Source organism: Myxocyprinus asiaticus, chromosome 7 (genome assembly GCF_019703515.2).
Source record: "Myxocyprinus asiaticus isolate MX2 ecotype Aquarium Trade chromosome 7, UBuf_Myxa_2, whole genome shotgun sequence".
Classification (NCBI taxonomy): Eukaryota; Metazoa; Chordata; class Actinopteri; order Cypriniformes; family Catostomidae; genus Myxocyprinus; species Myxocyprinus asiaticus.
The window spans coordinates 36,862,424-36,883,111 of record NC_059350.1 but is presented as its reverse complement, the minus strand read 5'-3'; the positions used below and the strand labels follow the sequence as shown (position 1 = coordinate 36,883,111).

The following is a 20,688-nucleotide window of genomic DNA, read 5'->3' as shown; positions in this document are numbered from 1 at the left end:
TGATTTTGGCTAATATTTACACTCCTAACGCTGATGATCAGGGCTTTTTTATAGATCTTGGAAGGATGTTGCAAGGCACTGGCACCCCTCATGATATAATATTGAGAGGAAACTTTAATCTTTTTATGGACTCAGTCCTTGATCATAGTGAAGCAAAAGTGTCTAAGCCCCCTAGAGCAACATTGACGCTTCACAAGATATGTAAAAATCTTGGACTTACAGATATTTGAGCCCATCTAGTAGGGACTATACATTTGTTTTCATCAGTCCATAAGATTTATTCTAGAATAGATTTTTAAGTCCCTCATTTCATCTGTTGTTGATTGCTCAATTGGAAACATCTTAGTCTCAGATCATGCCCTGGTGTGTTTAGAGGTGTTGCCACATACAGAGAAAAAGAAATCATATAGTTGGCGCTTTAATGTATCCCTTTTGCAAAATCCTGAATTCCAACAAATGTTAAAGGCTGAAATCAATGTTTATATGGAGACCAATTGGTCCTCAGTATCCTCTGTGGGCGTGGCTTGGGAGGCACTTAAGGCATTTCTTAGGGGTCGGATCATACAGTATGCCTCATTCACCAAAAAATCCAAAGCACGAGAACTTGTGGAACTGGAAGGGAATATTAAAGGTGCTGAGGCAGAGCTGAAGCACCGAATGTCATCTGTTGGCCTCAGATCTGTTGACCCAACTGAAATACAGATATAATACTATTTTGTCGCATAAGGTGGAGTTTTGGCTATTCAGGGCAAGACAGTCATACTTTGAGTCGGGGGACAAAGCAGGGAAGCTTTTGGCTAGATATATAAAGCAGAGAGAGTCTTTTTCTACCATTCCCTCAGTGAAATCTGCTGGTGGCGAAATATTTACCTCGACCATTGATATAATAATTTTAAAGAATTCTATCTTGATCTCTATTGTTCCATGTCTTCGTCTACGATGAAGGTATTAGAAACTTTGTGGAACCATTAGATCTCCCTAAACTGACGAATGAGCAAACAAATTCTCTTGATTCTGAGATGAGCTTGGCGAGGTAATTAAGGCCTTGTCACAGGCAAGGTTCCAGGGCCAAACGGCTTTGCTGCAGAATTTTTTTAGCTCTTATGCTACAGAACTGGCTTCACTTTTGCTAGAAGTTTATATGGAATCATTAAAGAATGGAAAGCTTCCTCCAACCACGACACAAGCCCGGATCAGTCTGATTCTTAAAAAGGATAAAGATCCAAGCGAGTGTAAGAGTTACTGTCCAATTTCCCTGATCCAGCTAGATGTAAACATACTGTATTGTCAAAAAGTTTGGCTAACCAATTAAGTAAAGTTAAATGATCTCTTATACATATAGATCAGGTGGGGTTTATTCAGGGCTGCAGCTCTTCTCATAACATCAGGCGTCTCATCAGTATCATGTGGTCAGTGGCGAATGATCAGACTCCGGTCGCTGCCATCTCACTTGATGCTGAAAAGGCATAATGGGATTATCTTTTTAAGATTTTGGAAATATACGGGTTCGGGAATACTTTTATTGGATGGATTAAGTTACTTCATAGACACCCGGTAGCGGCGATACAAACAAATGGATTCATTTCAGATTATTTTACTCTGGACAGGTGCCCTCTTTCTCCATTATTGTTCTGTCTTGCCCTGGAACCATTAGCAGCCACGATAAGAAAGGAAGATGATTTTCCAGGGGTGGTGGCGGGAGGTATGGCGCATAAGCTTTTGCTTTACGCAGATGATATTTTATTATTCGTCTCTGACCCCATTAGATCTATGCCTTGCCTCCACAGAATTATTAATTCCTTCTATGCAGCCTAAGTTCTCTAGATACAGAGTCAATTGGTCTAAATCCGAAGCATTGGCTCTGACAGCGTACTGCCCAGTAACGGCTTTTCAGCTGGGCACCTTCCAGTGGCCCAAACAGGGCATTTTATTCCCAGCAAATTTGTCTGATTTAGTTAGAGTTAATTTTGATCCCCTAATAAAAAGGTTTTCGAGCGATGTGGGCAGGTGGGCTTCATTACATTTATTTATGATTGGGAAGGTTAATGTTATTAAAATTAATTGTATTCCAAAATTCAACTACCTGTTAGAGTCTCTCCCTGTAGATGTCCCCCTCTCTTATTTCAAGCAATTTGATAGCATAGCGAAGTCCTTCATTTGGAATGGTAAGCGTCCCAGATTACATTTCAATAAGTTACATAGGCCGACTGGCAAAGGTGGGCTAGGTCTACCCAAGATTTTGTTTTATTATTATGCATTCGGTCTCAGACATTTGGTTCATTGGTCACTTCCACCTGAGAGAGCCCCTCCCTGGTTTTGTATTGAACAGGAAGTTCTTGCCCCTATTTCGCCATTGCAAACTAACCGGAGAAGTTAAGTTACACACCGTTATCTTGCATTTGCACTCGGAGTGTTTAATTCGGACATTTATTTAAATTTTGCCTCGAGCATATGGCTGAACCCAAAATTATTTATTAATAAGTCCCCTTTCTGCTGGTCAGAGTGGATTGTGAGGGTTGCTACACTCGGTGACCTATATGAGAGTGTAGTGTTGAGATCCTTCGAAAATTTGGTTCAACATTTTGGGATTCCCAGTTATCAGTTTTTTAGGTATTTATAGCTGCACCACCTGCTCTGTACTATTTTTGGGAGTAGCATACACCCCCCTAAAGCAGCAGACACTCTGGGAGTGGTGATTACTGCTTTAGGAAAAGGTCATGAGGCATCGGTGTATTACTCCCTGCTAATTCAGAGTCTGGGGGACGGAGCTTTAACTTCTATCAAGAGATTATGGGAGAAAGATTTTAACTTGGTATTGAAGGAGGGAGTGTGGACTAGGATTCTAAAAAATGTCAAATCTGTATCTAGAGATGCAAGGGTGCACCTTATCCAGGAATTTTGGTTGAAGGTTCAGAGTTTTGAGTGTGACGTGTTGGGCACTTGGGTTTCATTTTGCCCCAGACTCTGTGTTTTGGTTGATGGGGTGGTCATCAATATAGGAGATAAATACAGAAAAATTGGGTCCTGACCAGTGTTATGAAAGGCAGGCAGATTGTTTTAAGGGGATGGAAGTTGGTTGTAGCGCCCTCAATTCGGGGGTGGTGCGAGGAGATAGGGAGGGTGGCAGCTTTCAAGGAGGTGTCGTGTAGAAGGCTTGGGATCTGGGATCCATTTGATGGGAAATGGGGCAGTTATTTGATGTTTTTGGGGGACTCTCGGGGAGGGACTGTGGCGAGAGAGGCGTAGTTTTAGATGTGTATGATTTTATATATACATATATATATATATATGTCTTTCTGTGTGTGTGTACTTTTGTGAGATCACGGGGATGTTCATTGGGGGTCGGGTGGGGTTGTTGATTGGGGAGGGGGTAGTAGTGGGGGTTAAATGTTGATTCATTGTATGTATGTTTTGTTTTTCTTTGTCATTTCTATGACTCAATAAAAATGATAATCTTAAAAAAGATTGTGGTGTATGTGTTATAATTCCCATCATGTGTACATATGTAACTTCATCATGATAAACCCATAAATTAAGCTCACTTTAGTCATTTATTGTAAAACAATAATGTTTTATGAGCGATAACATTGGACAAAAAATTTGTATTTGTCAGTTAATAATTAATTTTGGTTAGCTGTCTTCATCCCTATTGAATGAACTCACCATGTGGCCAGTGGCAATGGTTTATGGTCGATTGTTTTTAAGTATTCATGGGTAGTTCCACTTGACACTTTGACATAGGCCAACTGACCTTTAGTCCAACTGTTTCTGAGATATTCACTGAGATTGATTTCAGTGATCTCTTTGACCTCTGCTTTCAAATCCCTGGAACTGATCAGCATCAGCAGCAGTTCTGGGGATCATACAGTAACTCTAATAAAACAAGACCTATGTCTGTGTTTGCAATTGATTTGTTGTCTCTGTGAGTTTTGCCTGTGCCTTGAGAAGCTGGATGACATCACTTGCAAGGCTCAACAAAAGCCTTAATTTCACCTCATTTCACCCTGGTCCTCAGTACAGCTGCACTCCCTGTACTGCCTGTAGTTACGCCACTGGCTGGTCCCCACAATTTAGGTGATTTCAGGTTTTGCATTCTTGCCAGGACATATGGTCAATGTCAGGACAATAAAGACCCCCCCCCCACACACACACAGTTCTTGCTCTGAGAATACTCTGAGCTACTCTGAGAATAAAGTTAGGAGGTAGGAAATATCTTACACTAAAAATATTGCCTACCCTGTGTCCCACATACTGTAAGCATGCTATCTTATTTAAAAATGTTTCAGTCACCCACATTTCTGTCTGTCTAAATATTGGGTGACTACAGCTGTTCAGGTCATTTTAAAGGGGTCATGAAATGGAGAATCAAACTTTCTTTGATATTTAGACATATAAGAGGTAACAGAACTATGAAAACATACTGTACATTTCAGAACTCAAAATTTTCTCCCTAGTCTAAAAAGAGCATTTATAGTTGCCACTCTGCTGAAATGTCTCTAAAATCTGTCTATTCATGAAACATTGCTCATTTGTATTTACATATCCCACAACATGCGTCATCGCACACTTGGCCTCACCCACTGGCGCGCAGTTCAAGAGAGCAGGTTTTGTGGGGCTAACTATTCCAAACATAACACCAAAGGGGACCCATCTGGACTATTTTTAATTATTTTGAACATAAACATGAACTACACAGACTATTTGACCGCTGCCATGTATCTCGCCACTTTTAAAAGACACAGTGTCAAGTTACAACTCTGAAAGGGAGAAACAATTCTCCCATTCAGCTGCTGCCTCTGTCATGGACAGGTTCTTTCGCCCAATCTGCGCTATTTTTAATTGTTGATGTATGTAAACATAGGACGTCTTTGACGATGGACATCTTTGACTGTTTTGTGTGTTTCTAGCGATGTGTGCCTACAGTATGTTTGTGCATCATTTCACCGTTCTTTGGACTATGTATGTGCATTTTTTTTTCAGCTCATGCCAGCATGGATTGCTTGTGAACAGTCAAAATACAATTCAAGATTTGCAAAGGAACTGTTATTGAAGCATGGGGCAGTTAAAACACTTCAAAAACATAAATAAACCGTTTCATTCATGAATATTTAAAATGTCATGACTGTTTGATAGTTTATGGTGCTGAGTGTTAACTGCTGTGCTTGAGATGAACAGTTTAATATATTCAGATGCAATGTGTTGGATGTGTGCTATGTGTAAACCCTGCAATTTTGTTATATAATGTCGAGGTTCATTCTCTTTTGATTGAGTTTGCTGAATTCGAGGGGCTGCATGATTTTAGCCAATCATAGGCATTTACGTTGAAGTTTTAAGGAGGTGCTTAGGCTTAAACTGAGCGTTTCAGACAGAGGGCCAAAAACAGGGTGCAAAATTATCATATATTACTAAATTGTGACAGTTTTTTGCACCAAAACATTTATAACAATATCATTGGACCTCAGGGAACATAATAAAATTATTTAAAAAAGCACTTCATGACCCCTTTAATAATACTTGTTTGCATGCAAGTGTGTACTGTAAATAAAATATCCGTAATTTAACAGTAAAAGAATGTAAAAATTCTTCAGTAATAAAACATTAATTGGTTTTTGGGTAGTTACCTTAACATATATACAGTAAAAGAAATTATATGTTTTTTTTAAGGTAAAATATTGTACAATTGTTGTTTTTTAGATGGAACAAGTATGATTTTACCATATACTGTAATTAACAGTAAAAATATATAATATGTTTAACAAGAGAATACATGTACATTGTTTTATGTATTTATGTTTCTTCTCATTTTTAATATAAGTTATTTATATTGTTTTATGTCTTATGTAGTTTAGTTAATTTTTATTGCATTATTTTAGTGTCACATGTCTTACCCTGATGGTGTTTTGTGTTTGGGTGTGTGATACTGTGCACTGCTCTGTGTATTAATTATTGCTCCTGGAAGTCTTCATGTGACCTTTTGTATTCACTGCGGCAATTAACAATACATTTTAAAGTGAAAAGCAGACTTGTATAGTTCCAGAAAGTTAGTATATCAAGTTTGTTATTTATTAATATATTGTAGTGAACTGTAAAATCTACAGGCATCACAATTACATCCTGTAAAGCCTGAAAAATGGTCACTATATTTTTTATGGTAAATTTCTGGCAACCACAGTTGCCTGTATTTTACTGTAAATTTAACAGATGTTTTTACAGTCCTGACCCTGACAACCTTCCCTGTTCTACAGATCTAGTAGTTAATGTGTCTTTCTCTCTACAGTAAAAATAGACCTCCCCTGAGAGCATGCGAACAGCACAGACAGTGTGTATCTGCAAAATTCATTTTTTAATCCGTTTTTTTTTTTTTTTTCAGTAAAAATATATCTAGGCTAAATGTCCTTAAAACAAGATACATTTACATTTAAAGCAAAATAGTAGACTTTAATTTTTTTAGAGAATTTATCTTGAAAAGAGCAAATTTTTCTTAACCCATTAGCAAATAGTTTTTTCTTAGGCATAAATCTTGCTAAATATTTTTGAATGTATGCTTTAAACAAATTGCCACTGGGGAAATGAGATGATTAAGAACAAAAATTTTGGGTAAAAGAGTATACAATTTTTAAGTCCACTTTCCCACACATATTATCTGTTGTTCCTTTACAGCTTTTCATTTTCTCTAGAGAGAAAGAGTGCTTTTTACTCCTGCATGTATGGATGAGCTAGTGCCGTCTATTTGAAACTAGTCAGGTGGCCTATTTTCAGATGTATTTTAAGACAGTAAGTCCTGAGAGATACCATCCTCTATCTCTGTTTTTCTTTCCCTCTTAGTGCCTCAGTGTGAGGTGCCCTGCTATTTTTCTGCTGCTGAGGCTGTTGCTTAGGTGATTACAAGCAGGAATAGCGCCGACATTCTGCTATTCTTGTCCGTGTTGTAATGGTGTCTGTGGCTAATGATGATGTCATGGGGCAGTATCTCATGTGTGGCCTCAAGGATTAAACATTTTGGTGCATGTAGCATTTAGCATCACAAAGTAAATTTACGCAAGTCACTAAGCAACTCCGTTTTCTTGGCCTCCACAATGACGCCGTTTACCATGTTTCCACAGATAGATCTCACATCCGACAAAGACAATGTGAATCTCTGCACAACCTATTTTACTTCTGTATGATTTATTTCTGAGTAAAACAGGATATTCAACCAGGATGGGACTTAATTTTATTCATCAGGATTTGACTAGATGCAGAAAAGTGGGTGATCCATACATGATCTGAATTCAGTTTTGCTAAAACAATGACAACAAAAATCACTTTTTGGCTATTGGTTAACATTATCCAATAACAGCCTTAGTGATGTCAGCGAAAAAGGAAGGTCATTTCAGAGGAAAAGCAAGTTATTATATTTTGATAACATTTTGGAATAATATGAACCAATATATAGTTTATGAGTTGACTTCGATTAGATCCCTGTATCAATATTTTCATTTATTCACTTTCATTTTTATTCACTATTTGTGTATTTTATATCATGTCAAAAATGTCAATAATGAAGATGCATGTCGTCTAATAAGCATGAGAGCGACTGAAAATGAATGCGCAAGAATCACTCTTTCTCTTGCAGACACGCTGAGTCTATCTCACGTGTTCGGCACAGTTATAATCGCGATCTAATTATGATATTGTGATGCATTGCGATACGTATTGTATTGTGAGATGGTTGGTGATAACCAGTCATAGTTCACAATATGACCAGGAACATGGTCTTAAATGGGGTAAGTTTTGATTTCATATGACAAAAAAGCCAAGTCGGTCTCATGACAGCAAGCAAAGGGCTGTCTCTGGGTGACCAGAGATTTTGACACAGTCCTAAAGGAATGAAATGTAGCCTCTTACACAACTGCACTGTAAGGGAGCTGTTTCTGTTGGATATGTTGACTGGACTGTCACCAGCAGGTGTAAGTGTGAGTGTGTGTGTGTGTGTGTGTGTGTGGGCGGGTTTGGGTGGTTTACGAGGACTTTTTTTTGTTTAGGTTACAAACTGGTAATTACAAGGGTATTATGCTATAAATGTGGGCTTTGAGGACATTTCTAGTGTCCCCATAATTCAAATTGCTAAACTATGTTTTATTGAAAATGTAAAAATGCAGGAAGTTTTTTGTGAGGGTTAGGTTTAGGGGATAGAATCTATAGTTTGTACAGTAAAAAATCCTCATAAGGATAGCCGCACCAACGTGTGTGTGTGTGTGTGTGTGTTTGTGTGTGTGTGTGTGTGTTTTCAAGAGAGCCTGGTGTCAAGGTAACGTAACAGCTCATCTGCCACCACAAGCTTTTTTGGTTCTTCCTTAAAATGTTACTGTTAATCATCTCTCTCTTCCTCCCTTTTTTCATTGCTCCTTTTCTTTCTTTCTTTCTATAGCACTCTTTCTCATTTTGTTAGTGCATGTAGCTATAGGCCAGGGCTCTTAAACTACTTTCTAGTGGGGGCTAGATTATCCAAATTAAACTTGAACGGGGCCAAACATTTTTCCTTATTTATCTCAGCAAGCACTTTTATTGTAAGTAACGTTAACATTAAAAGCAAAATTATACACCATTAAATGAATGTTCCAGGTTCAATACAAATTAAGCTCAATCTACAGCATTTGTGGCATAATGTAGATTACCACAATAAACAATTTCGACTCATCCCTCCTTTTCTTTAAAAAAGCAAAAATCTGGGTTTAAGTGAAGGGAAGTGAATGGGGCCAATTTGTGGAGGGTTTAAACAGAAATGTGAAGCTTATAATTTTATAGAAGCACTTGCATTAATTCCTCTGTTAAAACTCATGTATTATTTGAGCTGTAAATTTGTTTAAATAGTTTAAAAAGTTGTATGCAGGGTAAACTTCGACAGCGGTGAATGGGAGTGAATGGGAGATCACAGCAAATATTATTTTCATTTACCCATTTGCTCCAAGATTACATTTGAATGACTTCCAGAAGAGGAAAAAAAAAATAAGACTGTCAGATGGGAGAAGATGCCAAATTTACTGTCACTCACTCAGCAGCTATAATAGAAGCACCCTCGCAGCTGTAGTAATTACCCTGGAACTAATTCCAGGGTAATATAACAATAAGCATAATGTTATAAATTTACACTCAATATTTAAAAAATGTATAATATATAAAAATAAAAAAAAATTGAGATTTATGCTGCTAAATAAGGCGGAAACGCATCATCACAGTCTGAAAAAGGTCTATTGTCATTTTAGGGTTTGTTGACATTACGTTGTCATGGTAACAAAGTTGTAAAATTGGCTATAACTTTACACAGAAAAGGTTAGTAAGTGATTTTATCACACCAAAATCATTTTTACACGCATATCCTTTATGTCTTGTGGCTATACTTTTGAAAGTATTTTAATAAGAGTATTTTAATGTTAAAATAAATTGGCCCCATTCACATCAATTATAACAGCCTCACTGGAACCAAGATTTTTGCTTTTTTTCAAAGAAAAGGAGGGATGAGTCAAAAAATATTGATGTGGTAATCAATATTATGCCACAAATGCTGTCGATTGAGCTCAAATAGTATTGAACCCATTCCTTTAAGGCCACGTCCACAGTAGGTCTGTTCAGATTGAATCGCGGACAGCAGGGAAAGAACAATGCCAGGGTTCTTCCTCCACTAAAATTGTTCCGCTGCACAAGTGAAATTTCGGGTCACATAGGCATATTTAATTATGTTCATCTCGTGTTTGGTGCTTTATATGCGTTAAATATGCTTCTCATCTGAAAACGTGATGCGGTTGAGGCCTTATTTTCACGTCAATGTTTTTTGTCAGCCGGGCTTTCGTGGCACAGACCGCAACACTAATGTGACCCAATTCAATTCTGGTGAGAATTTTCTAGTTTAAAGCGCTATGGAGTAGGTCAACCCTCTCAAAGAGCTAGACAGCCCTGACATTATAAACAGCATAAATTACACACCATTACCCTTAATAAAATGAATCACGATTTTACCATAGTATCAGTAACTCTGGTATTTTGACAAAAATATTAAAGTTAATAATCTGTTTGGTGGAATCTATTGGACCTTGAACATTAACCTAACCACAGTAATGAGGAGCCATCCATGATCTTACCTATGCTTATGTCATCGCAATGTAAATACACTCACTGAGCACTTTATTAGGAACAACTGTACACCTACTTATTTGTGTGATTATCTAATCAGCCAATCGTGTTGAAGCAGTGCAATGCATAAAATCATGCAGATATGGGCCAGGAGCTTCAGTTAATTTTCACATTAACCATCAGAATGAGGAAAAAATTTAGTCTCAGTGATTTAGACCATGGCATGATTGTTGATGCCAGATGGGCTGGTATGAGTATTTCTATAACTGCACAACACACAACAGTCTCTAGAGTTTACTCAGAATGGTGGCAAAAACCAAAAACATCCAGTAAGTGGCAGTTCTGTGGACGGAAATTGATGAGAGAGGTCAGTGAAGAATGGCCAGACTGGTTCGAGCTGACAGAAAGGCTACGTTAACTCAGATAATCATTCTGTGAGAGAATAGCAGAATAGCATCTCAGAATGCACAACACATCGAACATTGAGGCGGATGAGCTACAACAACAGAAGACCAGGTCGAGTTCCACTTCTGTCAGCCAAGAACAGAAAGCTGAGGCTGCAGTGCGCACAGGCTCACCAAAACTGGACAGTTTTAGACTGGAAAAACGTAGCCTGGTCTGATGAATATCGATTTCTGAGGTACACAGATGGTAGCATCAGAATTTGGCGCCAACAGCATGAATCCATGAACCCAGCCTGCCTTGTGTCAACAGTCCAGGCCGGTGATGGTGGTGTAATGGTGTGGGGAATGCTTTCTTGGCACACTTTGGGCCAGTTAATAACAATCAATCATCGCTTGAATGCCACATCCTATTTGAGTATTGTTGCTGACCATGTGCATCCCTTCATGGCCACAATTTACTCATTTTCTAATGGCTACTTCCAGCATGATAATGCACAGTGTCACAAAGCAAAAGTAGTCTCAAACTGGGTTTATGAACATGACAATGAGTTCAGTGTTCTTATCTGGCATTCCCAGTCACTGGATCTGAATCCAATAGAACACCTTGGGGATGTTGTAGAACGGGAGATTTGCAGCATGAATGTGCAGCTGACAGATCTGCAGAAATTGCATGATGCAATCATGTAAACATGAACCAGAATCTCAAAGGAATGTTTCAAACATCTAGTGGAATCCATGCCATGAAGGATTAAGGCAGTATTAGTATAGTGTTCCTAATAAAGTGCTCAGTGAGTGTAAATCAGGGTTTGTCCATAGGACAAATTATGGACAAAGTTTTCCTCCTATGTAATATATATGTTCTGCTTGAATGATGTTTGATATTTGGAAATAAACTGGATAATAAATATAATAGGCTTATATAAATAAAATAGGCGCATCAACTTTTAAAAGAGGGAGATAAAACTTCCATCATTGACATCAACAACAAAAATAATGTCACTTGATACATTCCCTTTTATTTGAAAACCATGAACAAAACTATGCAAAATGAAAGAAAATGTGACCTAGGCTACATTAAATACAGGTTACATTTTTTACTATGGTGGGGTCACCACTTCCAATGTCAAATCTGGGTCCCAAAATAAAACCAGTTGAGAATCGCTGTGTTAAAACATGGCAAAGTGAGTTAAACAGAGCTGAGAATACTATACTGTTTTTGGTAGCTGAAAGCATAATCAAATCAGCCAGAATATTTAACATGCAATCACACATGGGCTGGGGGATATGTTGGAATTAATGAATGACAGGAGTTCTGTGGGCTCAGGTTCTTTGAGTCTGCCTATGTACTAGGCCAGTATATTTATGCATAATCATCATATGACCTTCTAAAGTAGAAGTCCATAGTAATATTAGGTGTGTTGGAGATGGCCGATGAATATTGGACTACCAGAGGACTTTTTGTGACCTGGTGACCTGTAAAAATGTTTTCCTCAATTCCGAACTAGTGGTCGACCGAAATGGGTTTATTAATGGTCGATGCCAATACCCAGAGAGCAGGTTAGCCAATAGGCCAATATAATGCCGATGTATCACACAATTTAATATAGTAAATAATTATACATAAAATTGCTAAAAAATTTATTAACTTTTATTTAGCACTATATTTACTTAAAATTTCACACAAAACTTTAACTTTGTAACCTTAATAAAAAAAAAAAAAGATATACAAAAAACATTCAAGTGAGTGTTTAAGTAGTAGATGGCAGTTTTTGCATTTTCTATACGTTCATTTGCACAAAGAAATAGTTAATATTTTAGAAAGTAGGAAATAACAACACAGTGCACTCAGCAGTCCAACAACCATGGATGGCATGTGCGCATTGCCAATCTCATTTTCTCACAGAGTGAATCAAACTAATTGTACATACAGTGCACAGTGAACATGACATTTACTTATTCAGCATGTCAAGTGCTTTTACTATGAAGTTGTGATCGCACTCACAAATTAACGTTTTCTGTAAATGAGGAAATATGAAACAACAAAGCTGGCAAATTATGTATGTATTATAGGTACAATATGTAAAGCATGTATATAAAGAGTCTGAATTCGCTCATATGTGGCATTCACCATAGGAAATATAGAAAATAGTGAACTAGTGAACAATTTTAGATACAACAGGTGTGTTAAATAAAGCAGTGACCAATATATTCCATTGCTAGTAACATTGCTGTGTTAGCCCTTAGCACAATTAGCAACAGCTGCAAAAATACATCCACAAACCCCTCACAGAGACAACATTCACATGGCTTTTTTCAAATCTACAGAAAAGGTTACCATTTTATCGAGGACATTAAAGGTCTTGTCTCTGATATTTGTGTAGCCTAATTCACAACTGAAATGGTTTACCATTCTGAATTAAGATTCAATTTGTGAAAATGTGCATTTTTATATAAATACAGTGATATGATGTCATATATTCTAACACGTGCATAATTTAAACTCGTAATCTTCCTAATAAAGATTATAATCTTATACTCGCTTCATGATTTTAAACAGGTCATGATCTATTCTGAAACATCCTTGTTAGCTGATATTGGGCATTTGAGAAGAAATGTGCAGTGTTTAGATTAAAGGAATACTGCACTGAAAAAATGTAATTTCTGTCATTATTTATTCACCCTCATGTTGTTCCAAATCTGTATGCTGTTATTTTATTTATGGATCACAAAAGTAGAACTTTTGGAGAATCTTTATGCACTCTTGTTTTGCAATGCCAGTTCATAGTGAACGAAAAGCACCATAAACATAGTCCATATAACTCATAGGCTACAGTATATTTCTATAACTCTTCTAAAGCCAAACTATGACTTGTGCGTGATGAACTGACTGATATTTGAAATTAAAGTCATTATTCACTGATAACAATTACCTCCGCCGAAGCTCACATCAATCCACATTCTTTTATGATACTTTCATGTTGCTTTTATTGCATTTTTTTTTGTCCTTTTGTTAACAGACACTTAATTGTCACTCTGAACTGTTGTTGTTTGGCAAGAGCTGAATTAAACCCATTGAAAAATGTCAACTGTTGTGTTCCGTTTGGAACGATATGAGGGCAGTAATGACATTTTAATTTGATTTTGGGCAAACTATTCCTTTAATGGTGCTGTGTGTTTGTGAGGCACATACACAGACACTCAAGCTTCCTTTCTTAGTAGCAGTTGAAGGACAGTGGACAATGAGTGACCTCAGAGTCGGACTAACTGATGTACAGTTTAGCTATTTCCTGTTCTGAAAGGAAGTGTGCGCTTGTGTATGTGTGTGTGTGTATTTGTGTGCGTGTATAGGTTTAGGGGGTAACAGGTTTATTGGTAATTGTGTGTGTGTGTATGTTTGCAAGTTTTGCCCTAATTCCAAGGCATTTTTGTATCCTTGAAAATAATCTTTGCTAATCTCAACTACTTATGTTCTCGGCCTCTCCACAACAAATTAATCCTCTCCTTCTCTACTACAAACGCACACACGTTTGCTCAGCTATCTAAATGGGGACATACCATAGACTTCTATTGTTTTTATATAAAGCTATCTATAATTAGTATAAACTAACCCTAACAAACACCCTAAACCTAACACTAACAGAAAACTAACAGATTATTAGAATTGTAAAAAATCATTATTTAATTTGTCATTTATGTCATTTTCCAAATGACAACGTCTCAAAATATGCCCAAAGAGAGGTTTTTCCGATTTGGCTAATTTTGGGTACAAAATTGTCCCCAAACTATAGCTAAGTAAGTATTCATACACAGTGCTCACACACAGAGAAGCCATCACGTCAGCAGATGAGTGGCTTGGTTTGTGTTAAATAAGGAGGATTAGCATTTTGATGTCATCTAGACTAACCTTTACAGGATGTGTAATACTACTTTAGTCATTTAGTTGTGGACATTGAATGTGCACATACTCCACACTCAGACATTCATAAAATATACTCTAACCCGTACACGCACGCACAGTGCCTTTTGAATGTGTGTCGACTATTAACCTAATGATATGCCAGATATGCTTCTATGGCCTGAGGTCACACACACACACACACACACACACACACAAAAACAGATTTTGGTATTTGTGGGTCAGGTTTTGCCTAGAGGTAGAATTCAGCTACAAGGGAAATGGCTTAATATACTAAATAATGTTTTAATGAAAATCTAAAAAGGCAAAAAGGTTTCTGTGAGGGTTTATGTGTATGGGGTAAATGTAGGATTAGGGGATAAGAAAATATGATTAGCTCAGTATTAAAACAAAAGAAGTCAATGGAAAGTCCACACCATGATGGAACTATTTCAAAGCTCATCTCTGAAAATCCTAAATAGGAAAAGTTATGCTTTGAAATTCTATTATGCATTCCTAAAGAAATAGAAACCATCTGTTTGGTTAGTATTTAGACACAGTTTATATATAAATCTATCTGTTTTCAAAATCCATTTAATTTTACCCCGAACTGCTCCAGAAAGCAGCAGTCACATTATCACTACTGTTTTACCTTCACATTAATAAATGACAAAAACACTTTAGTTCTTTTTGACTGATGACTAATTATGCTTTTCTGTCTGGTTGACAGGCAGTGACAGGAAGAAGTTTCTGTGACAAGGATTTCAGAAGTGGACTGGAGAACGGCGTTCTGCTCTGCAAGTGAGTTTTATACACACACTGTTATGGAGATGATTGTGGTTTGAGTATTTTGTTAATTTTCCTCTTGGCACCTAGCAATTCAATTTTTCCCTATGTAAAGGACAACTGATTTTGTGAATTTCATATATGCCTCAAAGTTCTGGTGTATCCTAAAAAGGACATCCTTGGCTTTTCAGGGATGTCAGTTTTTGAGGCCATGGCAACTTCCACTCTTTGTTTTTTTAAAAATGGCTGACATCAAAATTCAGAAAACACTATTCCAAAAAGAGGAACTATAGGTATATTATTTTGGTAATTAGCAGTTAAATTGAACTGATTTACAAATAGTTTCTTGTAAATAAATGTTTGAGGAAAAATTTCAGTTTTTAAAACTTTTAATGTAATTTTTTTTTATAAGAAAGACTTTGATTTCTTCGATGTCCTCTGTAGGTGACTTAGTGTGTGTGTGTGTTTTCACCTGTTGGGGAGACATTACAGGTCAACACGGTAAAACTAAATAGTATTTCTTTAAAATGTAAATTATTACCATGAAACTTTGACAAGTTAATACTCTCATTATTACAGTATTTTTTTTTGTAAATACTTAAGTTTCCCTCAAAACACGTTAGACACTTACTGTAAGGTTGTCTTTGTGTTTACACAAATTGTGTAATAAATCAGGAAGCAAATATTATATTAAAAAAATTATTATATAATAACTTTCATAACATAGCTGAGGGTAATATGCAAAGGTTTGGTTCATGTGCTGTAGTGGAAATTGAGATTTCTGTGCCGAAGTGCTGAAAGACAATCATTGTGAATAAACATCTATGAAATACAGACACTGTTAACCCATATACTAGTGTGCATCAATTCAAATTATGATCATATTTTTTTCAACATGGTTTTGCTATCCGTGTTATTTTGATATCAGAGAACATTTTTGCCTTCATTTTCTTTTTCTTTTTTTCTTTTTTCTTCCCTTTTTCTCCCCAATTTGGAATGCCCAATTCCCAATGTGCTCTAAATCCTCGTGGTGGTGTAGTGACGTGCCTCAATCCGGATGGCAGAGGATGAATCTCAGTTGCCTCCGCGTCTGAGACCGTCAATCCGCGCATCTTATCACGTGGCTTGTTGAGCGCGTTACCATGGAGACATAGCGCGTGTGGAGGCTTCACGTTATTCTCCGCGGCATCCATGCACAACTCCCCACGAGCCCCACCGAGAGCGAACCACATTATAGCGACCACAAGGAGGTTCCCCATGTGACTCTACCCTCCCTAGCAACCAGGCAAATTTGGTTGCTTAGGAGACCTGGCTGGAGTCACTCAGCACGCCCTGGATTCGAACTCGCGACTCCAGGGGTGGTAGTCAGTGTCTTTACTCGCTGAGCTACCCAAGCCCACCTTCATTTTCTTAATAACTCATCCTAATGTCCTCCAGAAAAACAATTAAATCTGAATAATATATTATGATTCTTATGCTCCAAACATAATAATGATGTAGAAAAAAAGAACTAGATTTCTAAAACCGTTTTGCTGGGTTTTTCTGGGTTATTTTGTTGATGGCATAATTCAAAGCACTCTCTCTCTCTCCTTCTCTCCCTCTTGTTATGTCATTTATTAGGTTGCTGAGTTCAATCAAACCAGGCCTTGTGAAAAAGATCAACAGACTTCCAACACCCATTGCGGGACTAGTGAGTGCAATTAGCATGTGTGTTCATTTGCATGTTTTGTTTGTTGGTATCTATCTTTTCTCTGTGGTGTGTCTGTTTGTGTCAGGCCAGGCTCAGCACTGCTGTCTCGGAACAAATACATTACTGTCCGAGGACAGTTTTGTGTTGGTGTGTGTGTTTGTGTGTGTGTGTGGCTGTATGTTGTAGTTACAATATTTCACATTTACTGAAAACAATATAACAAATGGCAAAGCTGCCTAAAGATTATGCTAGCTAAATCCTTCTATTTAGCTATTTACCTATGCTAGCTAAATAGCAGACTCAAACAAAACAACTCATTTTGGCCGAGGTTGTCACACATGCAGACTGTTTTGCTGAGATCTCGCTCTTTAGTCAGAGGTATGACACACTTGCCGATACAAAATGGTGAAGGGGTGACACACATACCAACTCACTGGAACTCTCTCTCTATTCACTGTCACGTGGAGCTCGGCGAAATAACAACAGGAGTTCCACATGAGCATTAACAATGGTAAAAGAGTGATTTAGAAAGCGATTCATACCTTGTGAAAGTGTGTGATTGTGTTTTTATCCCCTCTACGTATTCCGTAGAATGCGTATGTACATATGCAGCTTACAGTGACCTAACAAAAATTGAGTTCATGGCAGATTTGCTGCAAACTTGCCGCAAATTCGCCACTTATTTTTTTCACATGCAAATGAGCTTTGCGGCAAATTGTGAATTTTTGCCAAAGGTTTGCTGCAGGTTCACCACTATCGTTGAAGAGCTGTAAACTTCTGGCAAACATTTGCGGCAAATCACAAGCTCATTTGCATGTGAAAATTATGAGTGGCAAATTTGCGGCAAGTTTGTGGCTAGTTTGCCAGAACTCTAATATATGTATAGAAATTACATCAATAAAAAAACTATAAAAACAGACTGTTGTGCCTCTGCTTTCTGATTTCATTAGTCATTTTTGTAGGGAAAAACGCAGGGAAAAAAATGCTTGGTGACAGAATCACTTTGGATTACAATCATCGTTTATGATGATATTTAGCTAAAAGTGTGATTACATATAAAAAATTTTAGATCAGCTTGATGTCTTGTCAGTTCTTCAGTAAAGAAGAAGCTCATTGGTCTCTTAAAGAGAACATAAATGCCTGCCCCGACGACAGAGCATTTTTTTTTTTTTTTCTGTCATGTTGGAATCTTTTTTCCGTTGCTGGAACCATTAACTCAGCCAGGAGTCCTGACGGTCAAGTGATTAACGACCTCCTGTTGGCAGATGATAATGTGCGCATTGTCTCCCTCCACCTGGCCAGTGATTTTGGTAATGAAGCTTACACCTGAAAATCACTTGAAAAATCGGCTAGTGTGGTGCCGGCTTAAAGTGTCACATTTTGGACAACCTCATGCATTTATTCTTGATAATCTGGCCTTGAACCTTAGATTCTTTTACTTGCTCTTGATTGATAACATGCAGCATATGCACACACACACACACACATACACATTATGAGGTGTTGCCTTCAAGCACGTGTGTAATAAGTGTTGTCTTCCATCAGGATAATCTGACCTTGTTTCTGAGAGGATGTGAAGAGCTGGGACTGAAGGGATCACAGCTATTCGATCCTGGAGACTTGCAAGATACGTCAATACGAGCAAACTTAACGTATGCAGCTGTGTGTGTGTGTCTGTGACCATAGGTAAAGAAAAGGTATAAAGAGAGGGTGACAGACCACTTGCAGTCAAACAGAGGAGAGAAATTGCAAATGTAGCAACTGTGGTAAAGGAAGTCCCGCCTAAAAGAGCCAACTGCCTTTTTGGTAAAGGCAGCACCATGTCTCATTGCTCTAGAACAAGGGTTCTTTTGTGGTCTATGATCCATTTCTTAGGTTCCAAAATTCTTGCAACCCCCCACCCTCACCCATATTATGGAGTTAAGCTATAAACTTTAGGATCTTACAGATGTAATAACTAGCTAGCAACTGGCAAATTACATTCTTGAGAAGAGCAACACAATTTACTCTTTTACTATTTTATGAATTTTATTGTTATTGACTCTGCTGTTATATCCAGTAGGGATGTACCGATGAATTGCCTGCAGATATTTATCAGCCAATTGTTGACCAAATTAAAACCATCACCATATCGGTAATAAGCATGAAAATGCAGATATGAAAAACCGATGGTTTATTTATAATTAATTAGTAAATCTCTTTGTAACTCTATGAATTCAAATGCACAATCCAGAAATACCTATAGGCTATATGATGAGGAAAACCATACAAAACATTTTGAAACCAGCAGACTTTGACTTCTGAGACATAGGTATGATATCCATTAATGCTGCACGATTGACTGAATTAAGACTGAAATTGCGTGATTACTTAACCTTAAAAGGCTGCGTTTTAAACTGCAAAAACAGAAGTGCAAAAATGTATAGAAGTTATAACCTTTTAGAAAAAAATAACCTTTTTTCATATCAATCATCATGTTGTTATATTCAGTCATTTTTTGCATCTTTTTTTTATCTTGTATGTATGTTTCATTGTGTCTCTCTTTAAAATGTTGTCCTGTCATGTGTTCAACAGATCCAATGTTCAATGGAAATTATTTATAGTTAGAACGGTGAAAAAGCTTTTGCACCTCTTTGTACATTTTTTAAGCATGTTTTCAAAGTAAAACTGTCATCTGATAACAAAATAAGGTTAGTGACAAAATATCGGTATTGGTGTCATTATCAACCTATAGGTTTTTGTTAAAATCGGTATCGGCCAAAAATGTTCATATCAGTGCATCCCTAATATTCAACTTAGATCAGTATTTGATCTTGATGCTAACAATGGCACTGAATCCAGCTTCATGGATTATTGTAATCACAAGAGGAGCTGCATATTTTATGGTCTAGATTCTAGGTCTGGACTACGGCTAGTAAAAAAGAAAAAAAAACATCCTAAAAATACACAATAAATACGATTACAGTTCACAGAATTTCATTCAAGCAGATAGTAGATGAACTTGTGTAGCTGGCAAGTGGATTGACTTGCCCTTAAAGGGACATTTGTGTGGCATATTTGTAGCATCAAAGAAAAGCTTTCTTTATGATGTTTTTTCTCTTTCTTTTCCTGCTGTAGGGGCTCTGACTGCAGTAGAAAGTTGAAGAATGTAAGTACACTGAACTGTTTGCTTAATTTTTACATATGCATTTGTGTAAGTTTCACATTTTTGCTAATAATTGTATTCTCCCCTTAAAATTCTGGGTGCATATGTGTGTAATATGAATGACTAGGTGCTCATTACTATATACTGGCTTGGTAAAGCTGCTAACAGTTGTGCAACGTATAACGGCCCTACACTCAACCTGAAAGAGTTTGAAGGACTCCTTTCCATGATGCGAAAGGTAAATCAGATCGGTTCACTTATCTAAAACTGAGAAAATAGCTACATGTCAAATAGCCTGGTAAATTAAATCAGGAGGTTTATACTATCATGTTAATTAATTCCCCCTCTTTATTGTATTTTTTGTGTGTTGATGTGTATGTTTGTGTGTAGGAGTGTGTAAGTGAAGATTTGGACTCCCCTAAGCGCAGTATAAGGGACAGTGGTTACATAGACAGCTGGGAATCGGAACGCTCTGATTCGCTGTCTCCTCCGAGGCATGGTCGTGATGATTCGTTCGACAGCCTCGACTCATTTGGCACGCGATCACGGAACACACCCTCCCCAGACACCGTTCTTCGCTGCAACAGTGATGGTATGCCTTTTTCTACTTTTTGTTATTTTTGTAATCTCATGCACTTAGAGCTGAGTGATATATTAA

The 20,688-nt window shown here is 37.4% G+C and overlaps 1 protein-coding gene across 9 annotated transcripts in view; it reads left to right on the top strand.

Annotated features, from left to right (window-relative positions):
* Nucleotides 1-20,688, top strand: part of limch1a (LIM and calponin homology domains 1a) — a 79,692-nt gene that overhangs the window by 12,109 nt on the left and 46,895 nt on the right. For all 9 annotated transcript variants that reach the window (XM_051701855.1, XM_051701857.1, XM_051701854.1 and 6 more), the window contains exons 2-7: nt 15,140-15,210; nt 16,816-16,885; nt 18,431-18,537; nt 20,003-20,033; nt 20,158-20,268; nt 20,421-20,622. In XM_051701855.1, the coding sequence (XP_051557815.1) occupies nt 15,140-15,210; nt 16,816-16,885; nt 18,431-18,537; nt 20,003-20,033; nt 20,158-20,268; nt 20,421-20,622 (592 nt within the window). The remainder of the gene's footprint in view (nt 1-15,139; nt 15,211-16,815; nt 16,886-18,430; nt 18,538-20,002; nt 20,034-20,157; nt 20,269-20,420; nt 20,623-20,688) is intronic.